General features: G+C 39.8%; 1 protein-coding gene across 6 annotated transcripts in view; it reads left to right on the top strand.

Annotated features, from left to right (window-relative positions):
* ATP2B1 (ATPase plasma membrane Ca2+ transporting 1) overlaps nucleotides 1-20,208 on the top strand; it is a 108,194-nt gene that overhangs the window by 50,110 nt on the left and 37,876 nt on the right. For all 6 annotated transcript variants that reach the window (XM_034772589.1, XM_034772561.1, XM_034772568.1 and 3 more), the window contains exons 3-6: nucleotides 11,102-11,299; nucleotides 14,920-15,174; nucleotides 15,254-15,379; nucleotides 17,195-17,332. In XM_034772589.1, the coding sequence (XP_034628480.1) occupies nucleotides 11,102-11,299; nucleotides 14,920-15,174; nucleotides 15,254-15,379; nucleotides 17,195-17,332 (717 nt within the window). The remainder of the gene's footprint in view (nucleotides 1-11,101; nucleotides 11,300-14,919; nucleotides 15,175-15,253; nucleotides 15,380-17,194; nucleotides 17,333-20,208) is intronic.

Below are 20,208 nucleotides of genomic sequence, written 5' to 3'. Positions count from 1 at the left end.
CAGTTTACTACCTGGCTCTTTTAGTGAACTGCTCTCTTTGACCTCTACCTGGACCTACTGTTTTATGTTGCTTTCCCCACTGGGGTGTTCTTTGTCACTCCACTGGCAATGAAGTGAAACTTCTTAATGGTGTAAATTGTGGAGTCTCTTGTGGTATCTCTTTACTGCATAGTTAAGCTGCGTGATTAGTGCCCTAGTTTTGCTGTGGGGATGCTTGCACTTTACCCGCATTATTATTTCTGCACTTGCCCATGAGTCTGGGAGCATACCCCATGATTCCCTGTGCTGAAACACTTGGATTCTTTCCAGGTCACTTGTGTCAATTGCAAGAAAATTTGTCTATCATTGAGGAGAATTGTGGGAAGGGCATTGGAGGACTATTGGCAATCAAGTGACCTTTGCCTATGTTCTTGCTGCTAAATAGGTGGGTTCTAGTGAGAGAAACTGGAGCCCTAGTTCTAATCTATACCCCCCCCCCCCCCCCCAGCCATGTAACTTGATGGTAGGGGAGTTAAGAGTTAACCCAGGTTTTGAGAGGAGTTTTAACTGTCCAGTGAACACACATGCTTAGAAACATCACAGATCAGAAACTTTGTAAATTTCACTTAGTGGTCATTCAGTGCACTATCAATACAGGAGTTGGGAGGATAGATGCACATAATGGGAGACAAGAGGGGAAGATTAAATGAGCAAGACTACTAACTGAATAGATTCAGTACACTCTCATTGTATGTCAGACACATCCTCTGTGTGACCTTGCACAGCTATTCACTACAGGACTTCCCATATTACTGAAGCTTGTTGTATTATGTGCTGTCCTACGTGATTATTAGAGGTATAGTAGAAAATGTGCCACAAATCCCTGAAACTTGTAATGAAATGAGTAGCTTTTTGCTGCCAATTGAGGGTCTTAATGGACCCTAGACTACCAAATCGCTAGACCAGTGGTTTTTAACCTTTTGCAGACCCTTAAAAATTTTCAAATGGAGGTGCAGACTCTTTGGAAGTCTTAAACATAGTCTACAGACCCCCCCCAGGAGTCCATGGACTACAGGGTGAAAACTACTGCACTAGACAATCAGGCTAGCCATATTCTTGTATCTTCTGTTGCTGTGTTCCTGTCCACTTCATGTGCTATCCCAATGATGAAGCAGCACCTACTTTGCTTGAAAAGTGAATGTAATAGGGTGTAGCAGATGAAGTTAGTGGAATTGTCAGTCTCGTCTGCCATCAAAACTGCTAGAGAAGGTATGTGCCTAGCAGCACAGGTATGATCTTTCACTATATTTATTTATTTATTTAAATAATTCTTCTAAATGGAGCAGGAGAGAAAGGGATTTCATGATTTCTATGCCTAGTTTAAATTCTTGCTCTGCATCCATACATTCAAAATTATTGTAGTGTATAGCAAATATGCTGATACTGGCAATAAACTTTCTCCAGTGTATCTGAGGGGAAACTGATCAGCTAAGGAAGGTTGTACTGAATGGCTCTATAGGGTCAATATAACTGTAAACCTAGCAGAGTTTCTATTTGAGACACCTAGTTCAAAAATATGGCTCTGGACAGACAACAAATCACTTTATTTAAATAGGTGAGTAACTGTAATGGAGGATATAAAAATTCTTGTGGTGTATATACTCCTGTGTACCATGCAGCAATTTAGACCTAAATTCCACAGAAGGACCCCAAATTACTGTATATAAATCACAGAATTTCTTGGTGAGCTGGCAACTCTGGTAACAGTAATGGACAATGAAATGATTTGACATTTAAATTTAATGGAAAAATTCTAAAAAAGTTAATGAACTAGTACGTTTCATTATCACCATGGCCTATTTAGTTGTCTGTTCTCTGTTAATGTCTTTCCATTCTGCAAACTCTGTGCTGTTAACTCCTTGCATCCCAGTACTTTCTCACTTTTTCCCCCTGAAAGCTTTCTTTCCTTAGGTATAGATTCAAGCTTTTCCTTCCTCATGGTTCTTAAAATGCCAACATTCTATTATTATTATTATTATTTTTTTTAAATGGAGATATCCCATCTCCTAGAACTGGAAGGGACCTTGAAAGGTCATCAAGTCCAGCCCCCTGCCTTCACTAGCAGGACCAAGTACTGATTTTGCCCCAGATCCCCAAGTGGCCCCCTCAAGGATTGAACTCACAACCCTGGGTTTAGCAGGCCAATGCTCAAACCACTGAGCTATCCCTCCCCCCCTATTATCTATTGGGCTGGTCAAGTTTCTCTTTAAGTTCCCTTCCAACCAGCCAAGGTTGTGATTGTAATGTAACCATTATTAAATTAATGTCAAAAGGACACGTGAACAAGGAACCTAGACTTAGCAGTATGGCTGCATAACTGAGATTTGTGCAGCTTAAGCATAGGTATTAAACTCGGCATGAAGATTCATAACGTAAAACATTAGTTGACCAATATGTAGTTACACAGCTTAAAACTTTTAAAATTGTGCATGTACAAATTCCATTGTCATTTTGTACTGTCCTACTTTTCAAATTGACTTTACAACTCGTAAGTGAGGACTAGCCACAGGTACAGTTGAAGTTCTAGTGTTCAGTTATTATGATGCATTTCTTGCTTTAAGAACTTTTGTTGCCCTTAATTGGGAATGAAACTAAGCTTTGCCAATTACAGCCCAAGAAAGGGAAGACTTTCAAAATAGCTGTATGAAAACTTACAGCAGAAGTTGTCTTTATAGTTTCATCTTCCATAAAATCTATCAGATTTTAATTTTAAACTTCAGTGTGTAACAGTTCCAGAACCAATTACCTTCTTGTTGGTGTTTACTGCTGACTTTCCTCTTTGAAAACTTCTTTTGCAAAGGCTTTTGAAATGTGTATACAGCATACTATAAACCCACCCCAGGCAAGTGACTTTAAACTATTCCTATAACTTTGTTCTACTCTGTGTAGGAGAACTTTAGCCTTCTGAAACTACTAAATTATAACTAACTTCAACTATTAATTCCTTAAGTCACTAGCAATTTATCTAGTCATTAAACTAAACATGTGGTGTTAGATTTACACTTAAAGTTCAGTGTTCACTTCTGTATGTACCAGAACAAATAGGGCAATCTGCGGGTGAGTGAATTTACATTAGCTTTAATACAATTTAATTTTGACAAACATTCTCCAAACTTGGGCTTGAAACAGGCGATGTTAGCAAAAACCACATTCAGTTACACTCAGGAAGCCATACTGGCAATTCTTTTGTCTTTTTGATCTACAGAATTAAGAATGATTTGCCTTTTGACCAAGCCTAGTCTATGCTCCGTAATAGTGTAAGTCACCTTGTGCCAACCTGTTTGTGCATGTGTCTGCACTCAAACTCACATAAGCACTCGGTTGTACTGAGTCATTTTAAACAATCTCCCCAAATGGCATAGTCATGGCTGGCTAATGAGGTTGACATGGTGCAGGTCTAGATACCGCATGACGTACGTTGATCCTAACAGTTATCCAGCAGCTGTCCCACAATGCCCCATTCCCTGAAAAAGTGACTGCTCTGCTCTAGTCACAATTTTAAACTCCACTGCGCTGGGGTCATAGAAACTGGAAACCACCATCCTCTTAATTTTTTCCTTCTGTTTTTTGAAATGCCCTTTTCTCATTGCCCAACTCTGTGAGAATATCTAGCAGCTCATTCTTGTGTGCAATTGCCCAAATGACCAGGCCGGCTCCATGTGCACACAGATTCTAGATGCTCTTACCTGGAGTAGACAGGAAGTATTGGAGTTCCTGGGCCTGTGGGCAGAAAAAGCTGTGCAAACACAACTACGGACAAGCCATAGAAATATGGACACCTACAACCAGATTGCATGGGAGATGTAGGCAAAAGGGTACAACAGGATCAGCAGCAGTGTATAGTGAAAGTGAAGGAACCACAGGGGATACCACAAGGCCAGGGAGTACAACAGTAGATCTGATGCTGCACTGCAGACCTGCTGCTTCAGCAAGGAACTGCACAGCATACTTGGCGGAGACCAGACCAGCACCCCACAGACTATTGTGGATACCTTGGAAGAGACCAAGACAGAGACCCCCTACCATGAACAGCAAAAGGGAGGAGACATGGTAGGGGGCTCCAGCCATACTTGAACCAGGATCTGTTTGAGACTCTGCCATGGTCTAGCCATCCCAATAGGCAAACACGGATGGAGCCTGATGACAGGGAAGGAAACTCAAGTAAGTGTGTACATGCCTTTTTCCTTACATTGTTTGAGTTTTAAAATGGTGCCTGGCCCATCCACATGTTAACAAGAAAAAAAGTATTAACTCTTCATTATTTCACTTGTACACAAAGAGACAAGTTCAGTAGAAGTAGAACTGGCATCTGCTTTTCATTCCCCATTTGAAATAAGCCACAGGGACAGGGGGGAGCATGCAGAGCACATCATTCATGTGTATAGGGGTGCCTCTTATCCTCCTGAGAGATCTTGATGAAGCTTTCATGGAGATACCCTGCAATTCTCTCCCAAAGGTTTATAGGGGTGGCTGCTCTATTTCTTCCTCTGCAGTAGGAGACTGCCACTCAGTAGTGAGTTCAGCTAGCAGCATACAGGCTGGGGCAGCTCTTCTGTGCCTTTGTATTCTTTGAGATCTGCTTAATACGATGGTCCCCCAAACTGTGGGGCACAGAGGAACATATGGGGAGGGCCACTGCAGGGCTGGGGCTTGGGCCTGCCACCATGCGGGAGGGAGAGCCACCCAGCCCCACTTTGCCTCTGCTCTTGGCTCTTGGCCCTTGGCCCCTGCTCTCAGCCCCCTGGGCAGGGGGCGGACACATTCCATTACTGGGGAAGTGGGGGGAGGTGTTCAAGAGGAAAAGTTTGGGCACCACTGTGCTAACACCACCGATGGAAAATAGTGCTAATATTCAGTGTACGTTGCCCTATACTCATACCCATGGAATAGTCTGAAATTGTATAGCTTTATGCAGCAGAAAATTCTTCGCACTCACCCCCTTTCCCTTGGCGGACCATGGCTGGGTCTGGAAAGCAGTGCTGTGCTGATGTGCTCCAAAGCTGAAGTGTCAATAAGCCTTTCTTATTAAAGTGTTTATGGAAATAGGGAAAACAAGTTTTGAAACTTTCCCTTTCTATTGTGACTGTAAATCCAATGACATATCTGTCTGGTTTTTGTCAGCTGCTTCTGGAGTTGCAGCTTTGAGGCAGTCTGATCCATACCTGCAGAATGCCTGACCCTAATGAGGAAGAGGAAAAAATGAGGATAAGGGAGTACATGTTCTAAGAGATCCTGCGGTGTAGCATCAGATCATGAACTAAGGACTTGGAGAGCCAGTACAATGAACAGCATGGAGAAAGATGAGACAGGAGAAAGGCCCAGGAGTCCCAACAGGACAAGGAGTATTTTCTTATGTTTGTTCACAGGCTGCAGACCTTGGTTGACTTCAGGTCCAAAAGCCCCAGACTTCCCTTTCTTTGCAGTTCTTGTAGAATTCCTTGGTGGCTGCTCCCTGCACCCCAAAAAATGTGGTGTGGGATGTATCCTTACCAATACTACTCCACACCAGAGGACAGCAAGGAAAACCGCAGCTACACATACTGTGATCTGTGAGAACTGTGGTTGTTGTATTTGTATCCACAACTAACTACATTGTGCCCTCAAAGGGACATAAATGTTTACTCCGTTAAATTGTTTATACAAAATTTTAACATTGATTCTCTGTATTGTTTTTCCCACTCAGCAAAGTTTTTTTTATATTTTTGGAGAATCACTATCTTTAGTTCACAACAATATTGCAGATGCATAGCAGTAATCAAGCAAACAGAACTTGTAAATGCACACTAACTACCACAGAAAGCATAGCTTCAGGAAAACACCTAGTCATATTTATAAATAAATATTTAGCAGTACTCAAAGCTCCAGGGCCAGAGAACACTAACACAGAACACTCCTGTGGCTGATTATTAAAGTGCTCTTTCAAAGCGTCCCTCAACTGCACAGCTTCACTTTGAGCTCTTGTAACAACCCCCATGGCTGACTGTTCAAAGTTGGCAGACAGCTACACCATCTCCACCCTAGTAGCAACTTTTCCCCTTTGCCTCATAGTAAGCAGGACATAACAAGCCGTTAACCACTGGGATATTTTTCTCACTGAGATTCAGTCTAGTCAGTAGACACTAGTGCCCCTTCAATCTACCAAAAGCACATTCAACTGTCATTCTGCACTTGCTGAGCCAGTAGTTGAATCTTTCCTTGGTGCTGTCAAGGTGGCCAGCGAAAGGCTTCATGAGTCAGGGGAGCAAGGGAATAGGCCCAGAATCACTATTGGCATTTTAATATAGCCAATGACAATCTACTAGTTGGGAAGAATGTGTCTGCTTGCAGCTTCGTGAACAGTCCTGTGTTTTAAAAGATGCAGGCATCATGCACCTTCCCTGATGAGCCCACGTTGATATCAGCGAAGCATACCTGGGAATCCCCATAACAATAGGAGAGTAGCTCTTTCTACTGATGTCTGTGACAAGGTGGGCCGATGCCAAAACAGGATATACATGTTGTTGTCTATTGCTCCCTCCCTCCCCACTTTGGGAAACCCATTGCTGCAAATCCATCTACTAGTTGCTGAGTCAGTCCTGTGTAGTAGGAGATGATTAATGACCCCTACACACTTGCATAACAGCGGCCCCCATTGTGTAGTTTCCAACTCCAAAATGACTTACTGGGTAATGGGGAATCTGGCATTGCAAGCTTCCAAAATACTATCACCACTCGCTTCTCCACTGTCAATGCCACTGTCATGCTAGTGTCCCCACACTGCAAGGCTGGGATGAGCTCAGCACACAGATCCAGGAATGTGGCCTTTCACATCTGAAAGTTCTGCAGCTGTTGTTCATAGTCCTAAACATGCATTACAATGCAATCCCATCATCAGTGCTTGTTTTTCAGACCCAGAAGTGGTGTTCCCTCCCATCTGCAACTGCTCTGTGAATGCTGCCAGCAACCTTCAATTGTTCTTTCATTGTTTCTCAGCAGACTGTTCTTAAACACATCCTCACTTCCCCTTTTGTTGCAGTACTTCCTGCAGGTCTGCAAGTACAGGAGAATCATACATACATCCTGTCTTTGCATATTCATGAGAATAGCTCAGCTTTCTGTGGGTTCTATGCTTCTGTCAGGGATAGCAGAGACTGAGAATTGCTGCATGAGTTTGTGGGATTTTTTTTAAAAAATGATGGATATGGATGATCTGATGGGATGGGGAAGTTGCACGTTGGGAACTTCACCTCTACGTCCCAGAGATCCCTGGACATCCTTATTCTACCACAACTCACTTGAAAATTCCCGAAAGGTATTGCTCCAGATGGTGGGCATATGGTACACTGGGATACCTACTTGTGGTGTGCTGCATTTTGTTTCAATGCATTCCCAGTATGCATTCGCCCTACTGGGGGGAGGGATAGCTCAGTGGTTTGAGCATTGGCTGTTAAACCCAGGGTTGTGAGTTCAATCCTTGAGGGGGCCACTTAGGGATCTGGGGCAAAATCAGTACTTGGTCCTGCTAGTGAAGGCAGGGGGCTGGACTTGATGACCTTTCAAGGTCCCTTCCAGTTCTAGGAGATGGGATATCTCTATTTATTTATTTATATACAAACTTTGGCTGATGCAAGTTACATTGGTGTAGAGCTGCTAAAGTTTATAGAATAGACCTAAGCTAAATCCTAGGTGAATGTGTGTCCCCCATTGCGAATTTCATTTGGTTTTGATGGCTATTCAGAACTGTAACAGTGGTGGATTAGATCCATTCATGTTGTAATAGGAACTTGACATGTTCAGAAAGCTGTAACAGAGCAATCAAGGAGCACTACTGAATGGCCATACCTAGGTGAAACGATGGGATTGCTACCTCCAGGGCCTCTACTGTTGAATGGACTCTTTATGGAAATCAGATGGTGGAGTGGGGCTATCTGGAATTCCTCCTGGTCTGCTCATATGGCTAGGAGAGCTGTAGTTTTTTTTCTATGTTACCAGAGAAGGACAGATACTCTCTTAAATGGTGGACTTCTCCAAAGCTGCAGTATCCTCACAAGAACAGAAGATACAGGTAGAAGTGGAGGCAGGCCTCTCTCAAAGGACTTAGACCAAATTCAGGGACTTGCAAAAAGTGAGAGATCCCACTGAGGAGGATTGTGTTGAAGAGTTTCCATAAATTGCTAATTTTTATGCTTTGAGTAAAATGTGTGTGAGAAAAGTCTTTGTAAGTCTGTTTCCTTACTGTAATATCACACTGTCCCTGTTGTCCCAGATCACTCACAACCAGCAGACCCTGGAGGAAACATGTCGAAGCAACGAGAGGGCTAAGGAGGGTGGTGGCACTAGTTCCAAGGCCTAGGTGAGCGAGACTGCAGGATCGGACTCAGGAGTGTCAGACATGGGGGTCCACAACTGGGGTGTGTGCCTGAGTGACCCAGCTCTAGGAACAGTAATCAGTCACTACCCAGACAGCTTTAACCGCACGTGGGATTCCCAACAGACTGGTGTCAGTTTAGACAGTGGGACAGGATAGGTTGCAACACATAGAAATTAATTTTTTTCTGTGGTAGGATTTGGCTTATTTTCAGTATCCAGTACTACTACTTGCATGTAGGCTGCTACTTGAGCATTCAGCAAATGCCTCAGTAGTGGCAGCTTATCTGCATAAGGATAGATAGTTAATTTTTTTCAAGTAGACTTGCAGAAAAGGAGCCCTAAAGATGTATACTGTATATGATTTTGCTCTTTCCCCCCCCCCCCCCCCCGCTGCGATTATTTAGATGTTCAGACCCTCACCTTAGGTATCAGGGAAACGAATATCTCCCGCAACTGCCTTATCCATATTACTATTGTTTAGCTACAGAAAATGGTTCTGTTCCTAGCAACACATTAATAAGTGTGCACTTAGAGGTGTGGGGGTGGGTGGGGAGAGAAGAGAATAACCTATTGGGATTTGACCTACTCACCTGTGTTTTGTCCTTTTCAGTTTAGTCATGAAGCAGTCCCCTGGTGATTATCTTGCTTTTTCTGGAAATGTTAGTGATGTTTCTCACTATCATGGGGGTGGTGCCATTCATTCAGTCGGCATCTTGTGTGCTTGCACTAGCACACTGAGAATGTAAGCCACAACTTGAATGTCTTATTGCTCCTTATATGTGGATCTTCGAGTTACTCAACTTACAGATTGTGACATGTTCGACTTATGGATGTTGTTGGGGTACTGTTAAAAGCAACTAAATATTAAGGCTCTAAAATGGAGACACCCCTTCAAAATACAACTTTCAAAATTTTCCTGTGAAGTTTTTTTTGGTAGTGATTCCCAAACAAAACTGGACATTGAATAAAAAGGCCTTTGAAACCCCATTTAAAGACTATAAGAAATGTTGGCAGAAAAGGGTCATTGTTTTCCATAACCTCGCCCCCGCCCCACACACATGCGCACACACACATCCCTTCAGCGGTAGAATAGGATAACATACTGAATGATACTAAAAAATATAAAAATGAAGAATTGCTAATGGTACAACTAAAAGCTCTGATATCTATAGTTACAAATCATTAATGTATAGTTAGTGAATGAGTTTGTATGAGAGAACGCTTATGCCAAGCCTTGCTAGCATAAGTGTGGTTTTGCCAATTCTTCTTTTACATAGAATTGCTGATTTGCTTAAAATGATTCTATTGCAAACAGAACAAAGGTAATGTGCTGGAAGTTTTGAGGTCAAAACACAAACTTGAAATGACAAGAAGCATTTTCGTGGGATGACCCAGAAACAGGGTAACACAAAACATGACCTTAAAAAATGCAGAAGTTATGTAAATTGAAGCTTGCGCATGTGTAGTGTACTGGTTACATAAAGTGTGATGTGCTAAAAAGCTGATTGGAGAAAAGTTCAGTAATATGGAATGTGAAAATGTAAAATAATCCAAGTGAACATGGCTCTCATTGGAGAAATACTGAACCAGAAACTGAAGAACAGGAATGAGGGGACCAGACCAAGGGATCGGAGGAGGCGACAACCATCATGAGCTCCCTGTATGATTGAAGTGGCCAAAAGAGCTAATGTGATCCTGAGATGCCTAAACAGAGAAATCTCAAGTGGAGTAGAGGACTTATTTTACTTTACCTTTTCTATTTGGCACTGGTGCGACTGCTGGAATACTGTGTCCAGTTCTAGTGCCCACAATTCAAGAAGGATGTTGATAAATTAGAGATGGTTCAGAGAAGAGCCATGAGAATGATTGATTTAAAGGACTAGAAAACCTACCTTATAGTGAAAAACTCAAGGAGCTCCATTTATTTAGTTTATCAAAGAGAAGGTTAAGGGGTGACTTGATTACAGTGTAGAAGTATGGGAACAAATATTTAATAATGGATTCTTCCATCTAGCAGAGAAAGGTAAAATGCAATCCAATGGCTGTAAGTTGAAGTTAGAGAAATTCAGACTGGAAATAAGGTATAAACTTTTAATAGGTGAGAATAATTAACCATTGGTACAAGTTACCAAGGGTTGTAGTGGATTCTCCATCACTGATCATTTTAAAATCAAGATTGGATCTTTTTCTAAAAGATCTACTCTAGGAATTATTTTGGGGAAGTTCTATGGCCTGTGTTATACAGGAGGTCAGACTAGATCATAATGGTCTTTTTGGCCTTAGTAGCTATGAGATATAGGAGAACTTCTCGGTGCCCCGCAATATGGTAGCTTGAGCCCCCTACCAATTCAGTCTTAGCTATTGTCTGGCATACATATATGTTCAGATACATAAGAGACAATAATTCTCTCTGAAATTGTATAAAAAAGACAGAAATAGATTAAACCTAAATTGGGTGGATTTGTGATTGTTTCCTACTTTGTAACCCCAATAATTTAAAGATTACTTTGTATTATGTAAGAATCATCCTTGAAAGTATTTAATATATAGTATCATGCTGTATTCCTACCTGTTAAGTTAGCTGTGGTTGTAGAGAGTGACACTTCTGGCTTATACAGAGTTTCGTGAATGGGAAATACATATGATTATAAAAAAAGAATGCTGAAATTTACTTTTTTTTTTTCTTTTTTCTTTTTTTTTTTTTAATATTTAGGTCTAAGTGGAAATCCAGCAGATATAGAGAGAAGAGAAGCAGTGTTTGGGAAGAACTTTATACCTCCTAAAAAGCCAAAAACATTTCTTCAGTTAGTATGGGAAGCACTACAGGATGTTACCCTAATTATATTAGAAATTGCAGCCATAATATCATTGGGCCTTTCTTTTTACCAGCCTCCAGGAGGGAACGAAGCAGGTAAGTAAACCCTGAAGCAAGAGATATTTAATATATGTAAATTGCAGTGTTGTGAAACTTCAATTCTAAATTTTACATAAGATCAATTTTAATCAGCCAATGGAGACAAGAAAATTCTTATTCAAAGTAATTTTGCTTGTTTTCCATTTCACTTCTCTACTGGGATAACACTAGCATAAAAAACAGGTGCATTGGTTGCATTTAAAATAGCAATTCCAATAATATTCTGTGTTCATAGTCATATTTGACTGTGAAGTGATCTCATACACAAGCTTTCATACTTCAAATGAGGTATAAGCAGCAGGAGCTGCTGGATTCTTCAAAAGTAAACAGCTCACACAGTTCATGTTTTCATGCAATGAAATGCAAATGAATATTTAGCTTTTCTCTTTCTTGAAGATTCTGAATAAACAGAATTGTTTCCAGATAGTGTTGACCAGGTTTTTTCCACTGAGAGCTGGCATGTCTAGCAGTCTTCTGTTTCTCATTTGTAAATGATAGTTAACACCGTTTTTGATCCTCCAATTCAGAAATGAAAAGATAGTTCTGAATGACTGTACAGACAATCAGTTTAAAAACTTCAGCACCTGCTTTGGATCAGGCTTTAAGTGAGGGTTTTTGTTTTTTGGGTTTTTCTGGGGGGAGGGGGAGGGCGCAAACATAATGGTGGCTTCTTTGCTTTGACAAGTTGAAACTAGAATGCAAAGAAGTGTTGACTAAATAAAAATGGACATACAACTGTTTCCAGTCTGATGCTCTTTCACCCCGTTCCCAGACATCTTTCATGAGGTTGTAGAAGCTGACCTAGCCATCAAGACAAAGTGAAACCCTATCCAGGCTGCATAGATAGCAGAGTTCTTGCTACAAGTTGTTCTTCTCAAGTTCAGTTTAGACATTCTAGTTCTTGTGACTAATGTGATCACAGGTCTGAGTCACAATGCCCTTTTCTCCATTGAGCCAGCTATTTCAGTACCTGTCAAAGAATCTTCTAAAACCCTTCAGACCTAAGAGAGACAACCAGATGATCTGACTGAATTTGAGTAACCTTTGCTGTTTCAGAAACTAGCATAAATATCAGCTAAACAGAATTGTTTGTAGTATAGCTCAAGGATGACTTCATAGCAGGGTGGATTTCTTTAAATAAAATCAAATTTAATCATGATTTAAATCACCAAGCAGGGTGCGCTGATTTAAATTTATTTAAATTATTTTGCATTTGTACTTAGTTTTTCTGAAAGGTTGATTCTCATTAGTTGTAAGCATTAAAACCTGTTGATTTGCAATTAATTATAGCCTTTACATTAAATTTAGGATATCTGTACACATTTATGTAAGCAATCATGTTGCTTAATTTACATCTGAATTTTACTTGGATTCTTAATTTTTAAATGTATTATAAATAGTGAATAATCTTATTTACTAGGGTTTTTTTAATTTGATTTGTGTTGAGCTCTGGATGGAAATGCAAATTAAATGCAAAAAAGAATTTGAAAATGTATTAGATAAATATAACAAATGTGATGGCTACATAAGAAAAAATGATCAAAGTTAACAAAACATGTTTTGCATTTAAAACTAAAGTGTTAACTGTAGTTAGTGAACAGAACTGATTATTTCTGGTCATATCCGTCAAGATTTTAGAACTAGAAGATCTCCTCTTTTCACACCTAACTGTTTTTGTTTTTTTTTCTTTCCCTCTCTGAATAAAAAACTTTCCTGTTTTTTTTTTTTCCAACTTCCAATTGATTTCTTAACTTTGAATGTAGTAGCCATTGAACTGAACTAGTTGAATAAACTGAAATGAAGAAAACTTTCTCTGTGCCTTCAGAAGAGGCTACTGCTATCGAGAGCTGGCATAGCATTTCACCAAGCTTTGTTCCAGGTGCTTAGCCAGTGCCTTCTACCAGCTCAGTGATTTGACTTTCTCCAAAAGTTGGCAGCAAACACGTATGCTGATTAACTTAATTAAAAAAAAATGGATAAATTATGTTAAGGGATAAACTTATTAAAATCTATCGATTTTCAAATTTAATTTTGAATAGATTTAAGTTAAATACATGTTTACTTTTAAAAATAAACAAAATCCAATTTTAAAAAATCCAATATTTTTAATGGTTTTTATCCACCATACCTCATACTATTGACATAACTGTCAGTTGTTAAATCAAAGCTTTTAAAAGAGTAACTCCTATTTTGATTTTGTTACAACTTCTGAAATAGTCAAAGTTAAGAGCTGCTCCTAGTTCACCATTTGAGCAGTCCTCCAGAATTCTGTAGATCGTTCAGACTGACAGCTGCTGCTGTCAATTTGGATGGCAGAATTTAGTAACTGTTCCAATCATAAATCCCAAATAAGTTTCACAACTACCTTTTACAGCTTGTTTAGAAGCACTGTCATTGAAGTCCTAGCCAGAGTTTCTTGAAATTTTCAAACTGAAATTTTTGCCAAAGCATGGCTTTTGTTTTTATGGTTCAAAATTTGAAGGAAAATCCACTGTTGCAGCCTTTGCCTCTACTGTGACATTTGAGGTGGGGGGGACATTTCTTCATGTAAATAGAAGTTAAAAGCATTGTCTGCTCTGGAAGACTGGAGGTGGTTCAGAAGACAACTAGAAATTAATTATAGATTGAAAACATGCTAATTTTTTTTTAGTTTCAATATCTCATCTCATTCTGTTCAGGACTGGAAAAAATATACCAGGTAATGCTTGTAGTCAAAAGTAGATAAAGCAAGACAGTGGTGAAGATTCACCAACCAGGTCAAGAGAAACATTGGGAGAGATCAGTTTCCATGCAGCACATAGCTGTTGAGATGAGGAGAGTACTAGGGTTTCCTGCCAAGATGGTGGTGGTGGAACCCTCTCAGGGGCTCATCTTTTGAATAAGCCTCTAGCTACTAACTATCTGGCACACTTAAAGCTCCACATCGTTTTAGCTGCTGGAACAGAGAAGGGTTTTTTTCTTCCTTTCCTGCCTAGAACCTCTTCCTAACTGTTGTTTTGGGAAGATCAGAGGGTGACTGAAAAGGGAGGTTAAATATCCGCTCTTCTGCTACTCCACTTCACATTCTTTTGGGGAGGGGAGGAAAGGTCTCCGTTCCTCTGGATCTTCCCTCCAGCTGCTCAGAGCTTTCTCCAAGCAGCCAGAAGAGTGAAACAGGCCTTCTTCTGTTTCACTACAGGCAGAGTTCTGAATAGTAGTAGGATAACTGACCAAAATCTTGTCACTGAGCAGCTGCCAGGTAAAAGTGAGCAAAAAAGATTTGCTGGAGCTGGATAGCTGTTACCTTTGCAGTGATAAGGACCCTTAAAATTTTCAAACTTAAGCACCTAACTCTGATATCTAAATAAATGGTCTGATATTTTTAAACTGCTGAGCACCTATAATCCTTCTTTGCTTCCTGAGTTTCTGAACTACACTACTTCTCTCATAAGAGCCTACTTGTTCCTACTCTCTCTTGTAATCTCTGAATGAGACATTGACCAGCTTTAATTTAAGCCTTTCTTAGGAAATTCTTTTACCAGACTAAAGTCAGTGTAAATTTATTCCTTGTGAAAGTTAATATGGATTACAAAGGAGTCTGTTTCTGAACTTTTAAAAAAAGTCTTTATTTCTTACAGCATGTGGAGCAGTGACTGTTGGTGAAGAAGAGGAGGAAGGTGAAACAGGTTGGATTGAAGGAGCTGCAATCCTTTTATCTGTAGTTTGTGTGGTATTGGTAACCGCTTTCAATGACTGGAGTAAAGAGAAACAATTTAGGGGGCTGCAGAGCCGCATCGAACAAGAGCAGAAGTTCACTGTCATCAGGGGTGGACAAGTCATCCAGATACCAGTAGCTGACATAATTGTTGGGGATATTGCGCAAGTAAAATATGGTGAATATATATTTAACTCAATTATTTGACTTTATTAATAATGTTTCAAGTTTGCAGTTTTTAATGCTCTGTATTTTAGGTGATCTTCTGCCAGCTGATGGTGTACTTATTCAAGGAAATGACCTTAAAATTGATGAAAGCTCATTGACTGGAGAATCAGATCAGGTTAAGAAGACTTTGGATAAAGATCCTATGCTGCTGTCAGGTGCGTGAATATTAATATTTAACTCATAGAATGGAGCAGTTGATACTAGGTTATAACTGACCCTGGAACTTGAATTTCTAGAATTCTGGTTTTCCTTCCTACTGGACCCAATGACCCTGCTGAGGGCTTGTGCTATCGGAGGCAATGCCTAATAAGTCTGCATAGGTTAGCTATTTTCACCTGCAAAGTGACTTGCAAAAGACTCTTCTAAAAATGGGCTGTATCCTGTTATCATTTATGATATGTAAACCAGACGTGACCGCTTATATTAGGACGCTTTTTGAGGTTTATCTTTGAAATACCAGCAATATCAAGTCTGGTCTGGTCTTTGTTTTGTTGGAGGATTTGTTGGATGTCTCACAGTGTGTTCATGAGCCCTTGTTCTGTGGCATGCTTTATTAATGTTATCCCTTCACAATGTTAACCAAGAAAGCTAAATGTGTAAAACAAAACCTAAACAGTATAAAAATGCCTTCAGCTTTGTCTCTTGTGCCTTTTGTCATTTCTTGAGTATTCTACTCACCGTAATCTCAGGGCAGACAATATGAAATGTCTAATAAAGCACAAGCATAAGCATGATGTTTTGGCAGGGGAGCGGGGAGAACCTTTTAGCTCTATATTCTACATAAGTATGTTCAGCTTTTTAAAGATGGCCTGTAAAGAAGAGAACATTGTATCTCACCACTTAACAGAAGTGGCTAAGGTTTGATAATTTTCTTTACATTATTTTTTAGTCCCTACAACATAGCTAGCTGGGAGACATTTTTTTTTCTGGTAGTTGGAACAAAGGAGGAAGAAGACAATTCTTAGATTCATAGTTCTGCCAGTTTGCAGTGTGCTCTGGCCAAATCACTTAACTTTTGCTTTAGTTTCCCATATTTACAAACTCAAATCTTGCTTACCTCTTAGGACTAGTGGAACTCTTACCTGTTTGTAAAGCACTCTGAAATTCCTGGGTGCAAATTCTTGGGTTAAGTTTGTGAGAATGTCTGAGTAATTGAGTGGGAAATAAATACTAGGTTGTGGTAATTATCCCAAAACAATATATTATAAATCCAGCAAATAAATTTAGTTTTAACTATGAAAAAAAAAATTCAAACATGTTAAGGTATGGAAATGACTAACTTATAAATGTTCATAGTTTCAGAGTAAGGTAAATTGATTTTTAAAGACAGATTAAACTCAATTTTTTCTATTGTGCAGAGTTGTTTTGGATACCCTAACTATATATCTACACCTTAACATATTTGGATTTTTTTTTAAAATTTAGCCCCAGCTCTAAATTGCTTAGTTCCATAATGCCTGGTTTTGAGATACCAGTGATATCCCTGTAGGATATTTTATCCTAAACTGCTGATACGTACTCTTACTTTTTTGTCTAAGAATATAATTTATTTTAAAATAGGTTATTTTGCTGTCAAGACAGTGTTTACTCCTTAAGAGCTTGCCTTGTCTCTGATTGTGCCTTGTAATATTAATGCTAGCTTTTAAACTAATTTAGTTGGCAAGTAGCTTACATAAGAATGTGACTCTCTTTAAATTCATTGCAGGATTAAGCAGAATGAAAGCCTGGCCTGTGGATGGGAGTGTTTCTGTTAAAACAAGTTGGAATAGCAGGAAAAAAGTGCAGGAAAATGCCTTATACATTTTTAGATTGCCCTAGCATCCAATTAGTCTCTTAAGAACAGTCTGTCTAGTATTTAGTGACTCTTCTATTAAAAACAACAAAAAACCCGTAACATTTGATTTTATTGCTTTGCTAGCTGGCTACTTTTACACTTACGGGGAAAAGTATTAAGATGTACTCTGTTTCAGGTACCCATGTGATGGAAGGCTCTGGAAGAATGGTAGTTACTGCTGTAGGTGTGAACTCTCAAACTGGAATTATATTTACCTTACTTGGGGCTGGAGGGGATGATGAAGAGAAAGAGAAGGACAAAAAGGACAAGAAAAGTAAGCATTGAATTTTAAATGGCTGAAAAATGTAATATTAGAGTTCTTTAAAGTTTATATTCTCCTATCCTGTCGGTACTGTTTGGCAAGGTCAGTCAAATTGCAGTGGCCTGTGCAGAGCACCTGTTCCCATGTAATGTCTTGCAGCCAAAAAATCTTTCAACCTGGCATCTACTGTCTTCTCAAGAAGACAAATCAATGGAGAACAGCTCTTTGGAAAAAGTTGTCTTACTCTGTATGACTTTCCATAACTTCAGTTCTGGCAACTGGCTATTGGAACTAAGCAGTACCAGAGATAAACATGAGGACTCCTAGAAGAGGGCCTTAATCATTACATCACTCACTAAAAATGTCTTCCCAGGAAGTTGGGAAGGACTTGAAGCAAAATATTCCTTCCACAATAATCTATATAAATTATTATGGGGATGATAATCTGTTTTAGGATCTCTGCAAAAGGCTAATTATATTTCTTCCTATCTTAAATAATTCCATGTTCCTTTTTGAGGTACATAACTCCATATCTTATCCCAGAAACTTCCCCAGAATTCAAAAGGTGGGCTGGGTTACTAAGGCAAAACAGTAGCAGAAGATATGGTTGGCAATTACAGTTCCTTTGGAACCTTTTTATGGTAGCTCAGCACACAGAGTATCTTTTCTCCTCTTAACCCTGTCTTTTCTTACTCCTATTAGAAATCAACAAAGGCTTCAGGTAAAGCAGGCTAATTCTTTAAATTTAAGAAAAACCAAACAAGCATTGACCCCTTGGCATGGAGTTAATGCATCTGTTCCCTTCCTCCTTCAATTCTATCTTTGTAACACAGACTTTCTGATATAATTCACATTAACCAAAGCAGACAAAGAACAAAGCCCTTTTGGCATGTAGTGCTCTTTTGTTCAATATTGACTTGTCCCTACATATAATCTGAGTGTCTTTCAAAAACTAGGAACATCTTTCTCTCATAAATCTGGAAACAGCACTCTCTGAATTCATTCACTATGCAAACCTGCAGATAAATCCTCAGTGTAGATATGAGGATTCAAAATCATGAAGACTGTGTGTTTAAAGTTTTTTTTATTTTATAGCTTAAGTGTCAACCTGGATACCTTTCCAATTTCAGACAATAACCATTTATCAAGCCAGCATTGGTTGTGGAAATAAAGATCCACTTAACTAAAGTCATGGTTCCCTCCAGGGTAAAGAGAATAGTCAAGGCAATGACCTAGAATACATATTTACTAAGCAGCATGGACTGGATGTCAGCCTTTGTCTGGCACATGCTGATTGCTGTGGTGAGTCTTTCTCCTACCCAGTTACATTTAGGCTTATAGTAGAAACTACTGCTGTATGGCTTATTGAATTAGACTAGAGACTTGACTACTGAAGTAACCAGTGCGGGGTTTTCTCTGCAGAAAACATAACTTATTCTTCTGTCAAAGGTAGTACTGGAAGCCTATTCAAACTGGCTTTGGTGTCATTGCATATCAATTTTCAGTTTAAAAAATCCTATTTAGTTGCTTTGTTTCCATTGTCCTGATTAAAACATTTTTTGTATGTAGAAGATATAGAAGTGTAGTTCAGCCTTGTATTCAGATCTGTAAATGGGTTGCCTTAAACTAGGATTGTCCAAATTTTGGTCCTTCAGGACAAATGGTAAGAAAATGTGCACTTGTGTTCCCTGATAGTGCCTCCCCCCTCCTCTTCCAGTATGAGTGGGCGAGTGAAGAGCAAAGCAGCCTCTGACCTGCTGCTCATTTAAGAGGGGAGCCACTTTTCAGAGAGCTGGAGCTGCGTAGCCTTCACAATGGCGGGGAGGGGAAGTAAGGGGGGGAAAAAGAAGCAACAGCTGGTGCAGGAGATGCTGGCGCTTTCAGGCTAGGGCAATAGGAAGAGAGGTGGGAGCAGCTGTTGTGGTTCCACAGAAAAAGATAGCAGCTGCAGTAATTGATCTTAGGATCTTGATCTTACCCCACTGCAGCTGACTTCAAGGAAGGTTGAGGTGGTTTTCCTAACACAAAACACTATGTGAAACTATCCAGATTTTCCATATTTACCTGGGTGGCCACTTTATTGCAGATTATCATTAGAGGGTATCCACAAAGATTTTTGGCATTCTCTTATATGGCAAATGACCAGACACAAAACTGTTACTCAAAAGTAGTCTGCCATGTCTATGTAGACAGGACATTAAGAAATAAGACTGTCCTAACAGATACCTCTGGAAAGGGAAGGTCATTGGAGGTTTTTAAGAACGGGTTAGAAAAACACCTGTCAGAGATGGTCTAGAAGGATCATACTTAGTCCTGCCACAGTGCATGGGACTAGACTAGATAATGTAAAGAGGTCCCTTCCAGTCCTGCATTTGTGATTCTAAATATCAATATGTATTAATTTGAGTTTTTATTCTCTCATCTGCAGTGTTGCTAAAACATTACTAAATTTGTGGTTTCAGTTTTGGCAGTGACCTCCCTGCTCAGGTTTCAGCTATGCTGCAAAGTTTCCTAGCATAGATACGTTAGCTAGGTGTGTGGGGGGGTAGAAGGCGGGGGGGGGAGGGGGAGGGAAGGAGTTAAAAATCGCATTGCCTAGCTGACATAGCTATGCTTGCAAACCCCCCTGTTTTTTTCAACAGTGTTTCTGTAGGCATAATTAATGGCATTCATGGGAGGTGTTTAGCTATGCTAGGAGAATTCCTGTCAGTTTATGCTGCATTTTCATCAGGTGGCTATGCTGGCATACCTACATCAGTATAGCAGTGCTGGTGAAGCATCTGTAGTGTAAAAAGCCTAGTTCTGGTGCTGTAATAGTCCAACAGGTACTTCTAGGGGAATTCTGTGCCACTGCACAATGCAGAATTTTGCAGAAATTACTATTGTGC

The sequence above is a fragment of the Trachemys scripta genome, chromosome 1, assembly GCF_013100865.1.
Source record: "Trachemys scripta elegans isolate TJP31775 chromosome 1, CAS_Tse_1.0, whole genome shotgun sequence".
Classification (NCBI taxonomy): domain Eukaryota; kingdom Metazoa; phylum Chordata; order Testudines; family Emydidae; genus Trachemys; species Trachemys scripta.
Note: the sequence above shows the minus strand (reverse complement) of the source record. Positions and strands in the feature narration are given on the sequence as shown.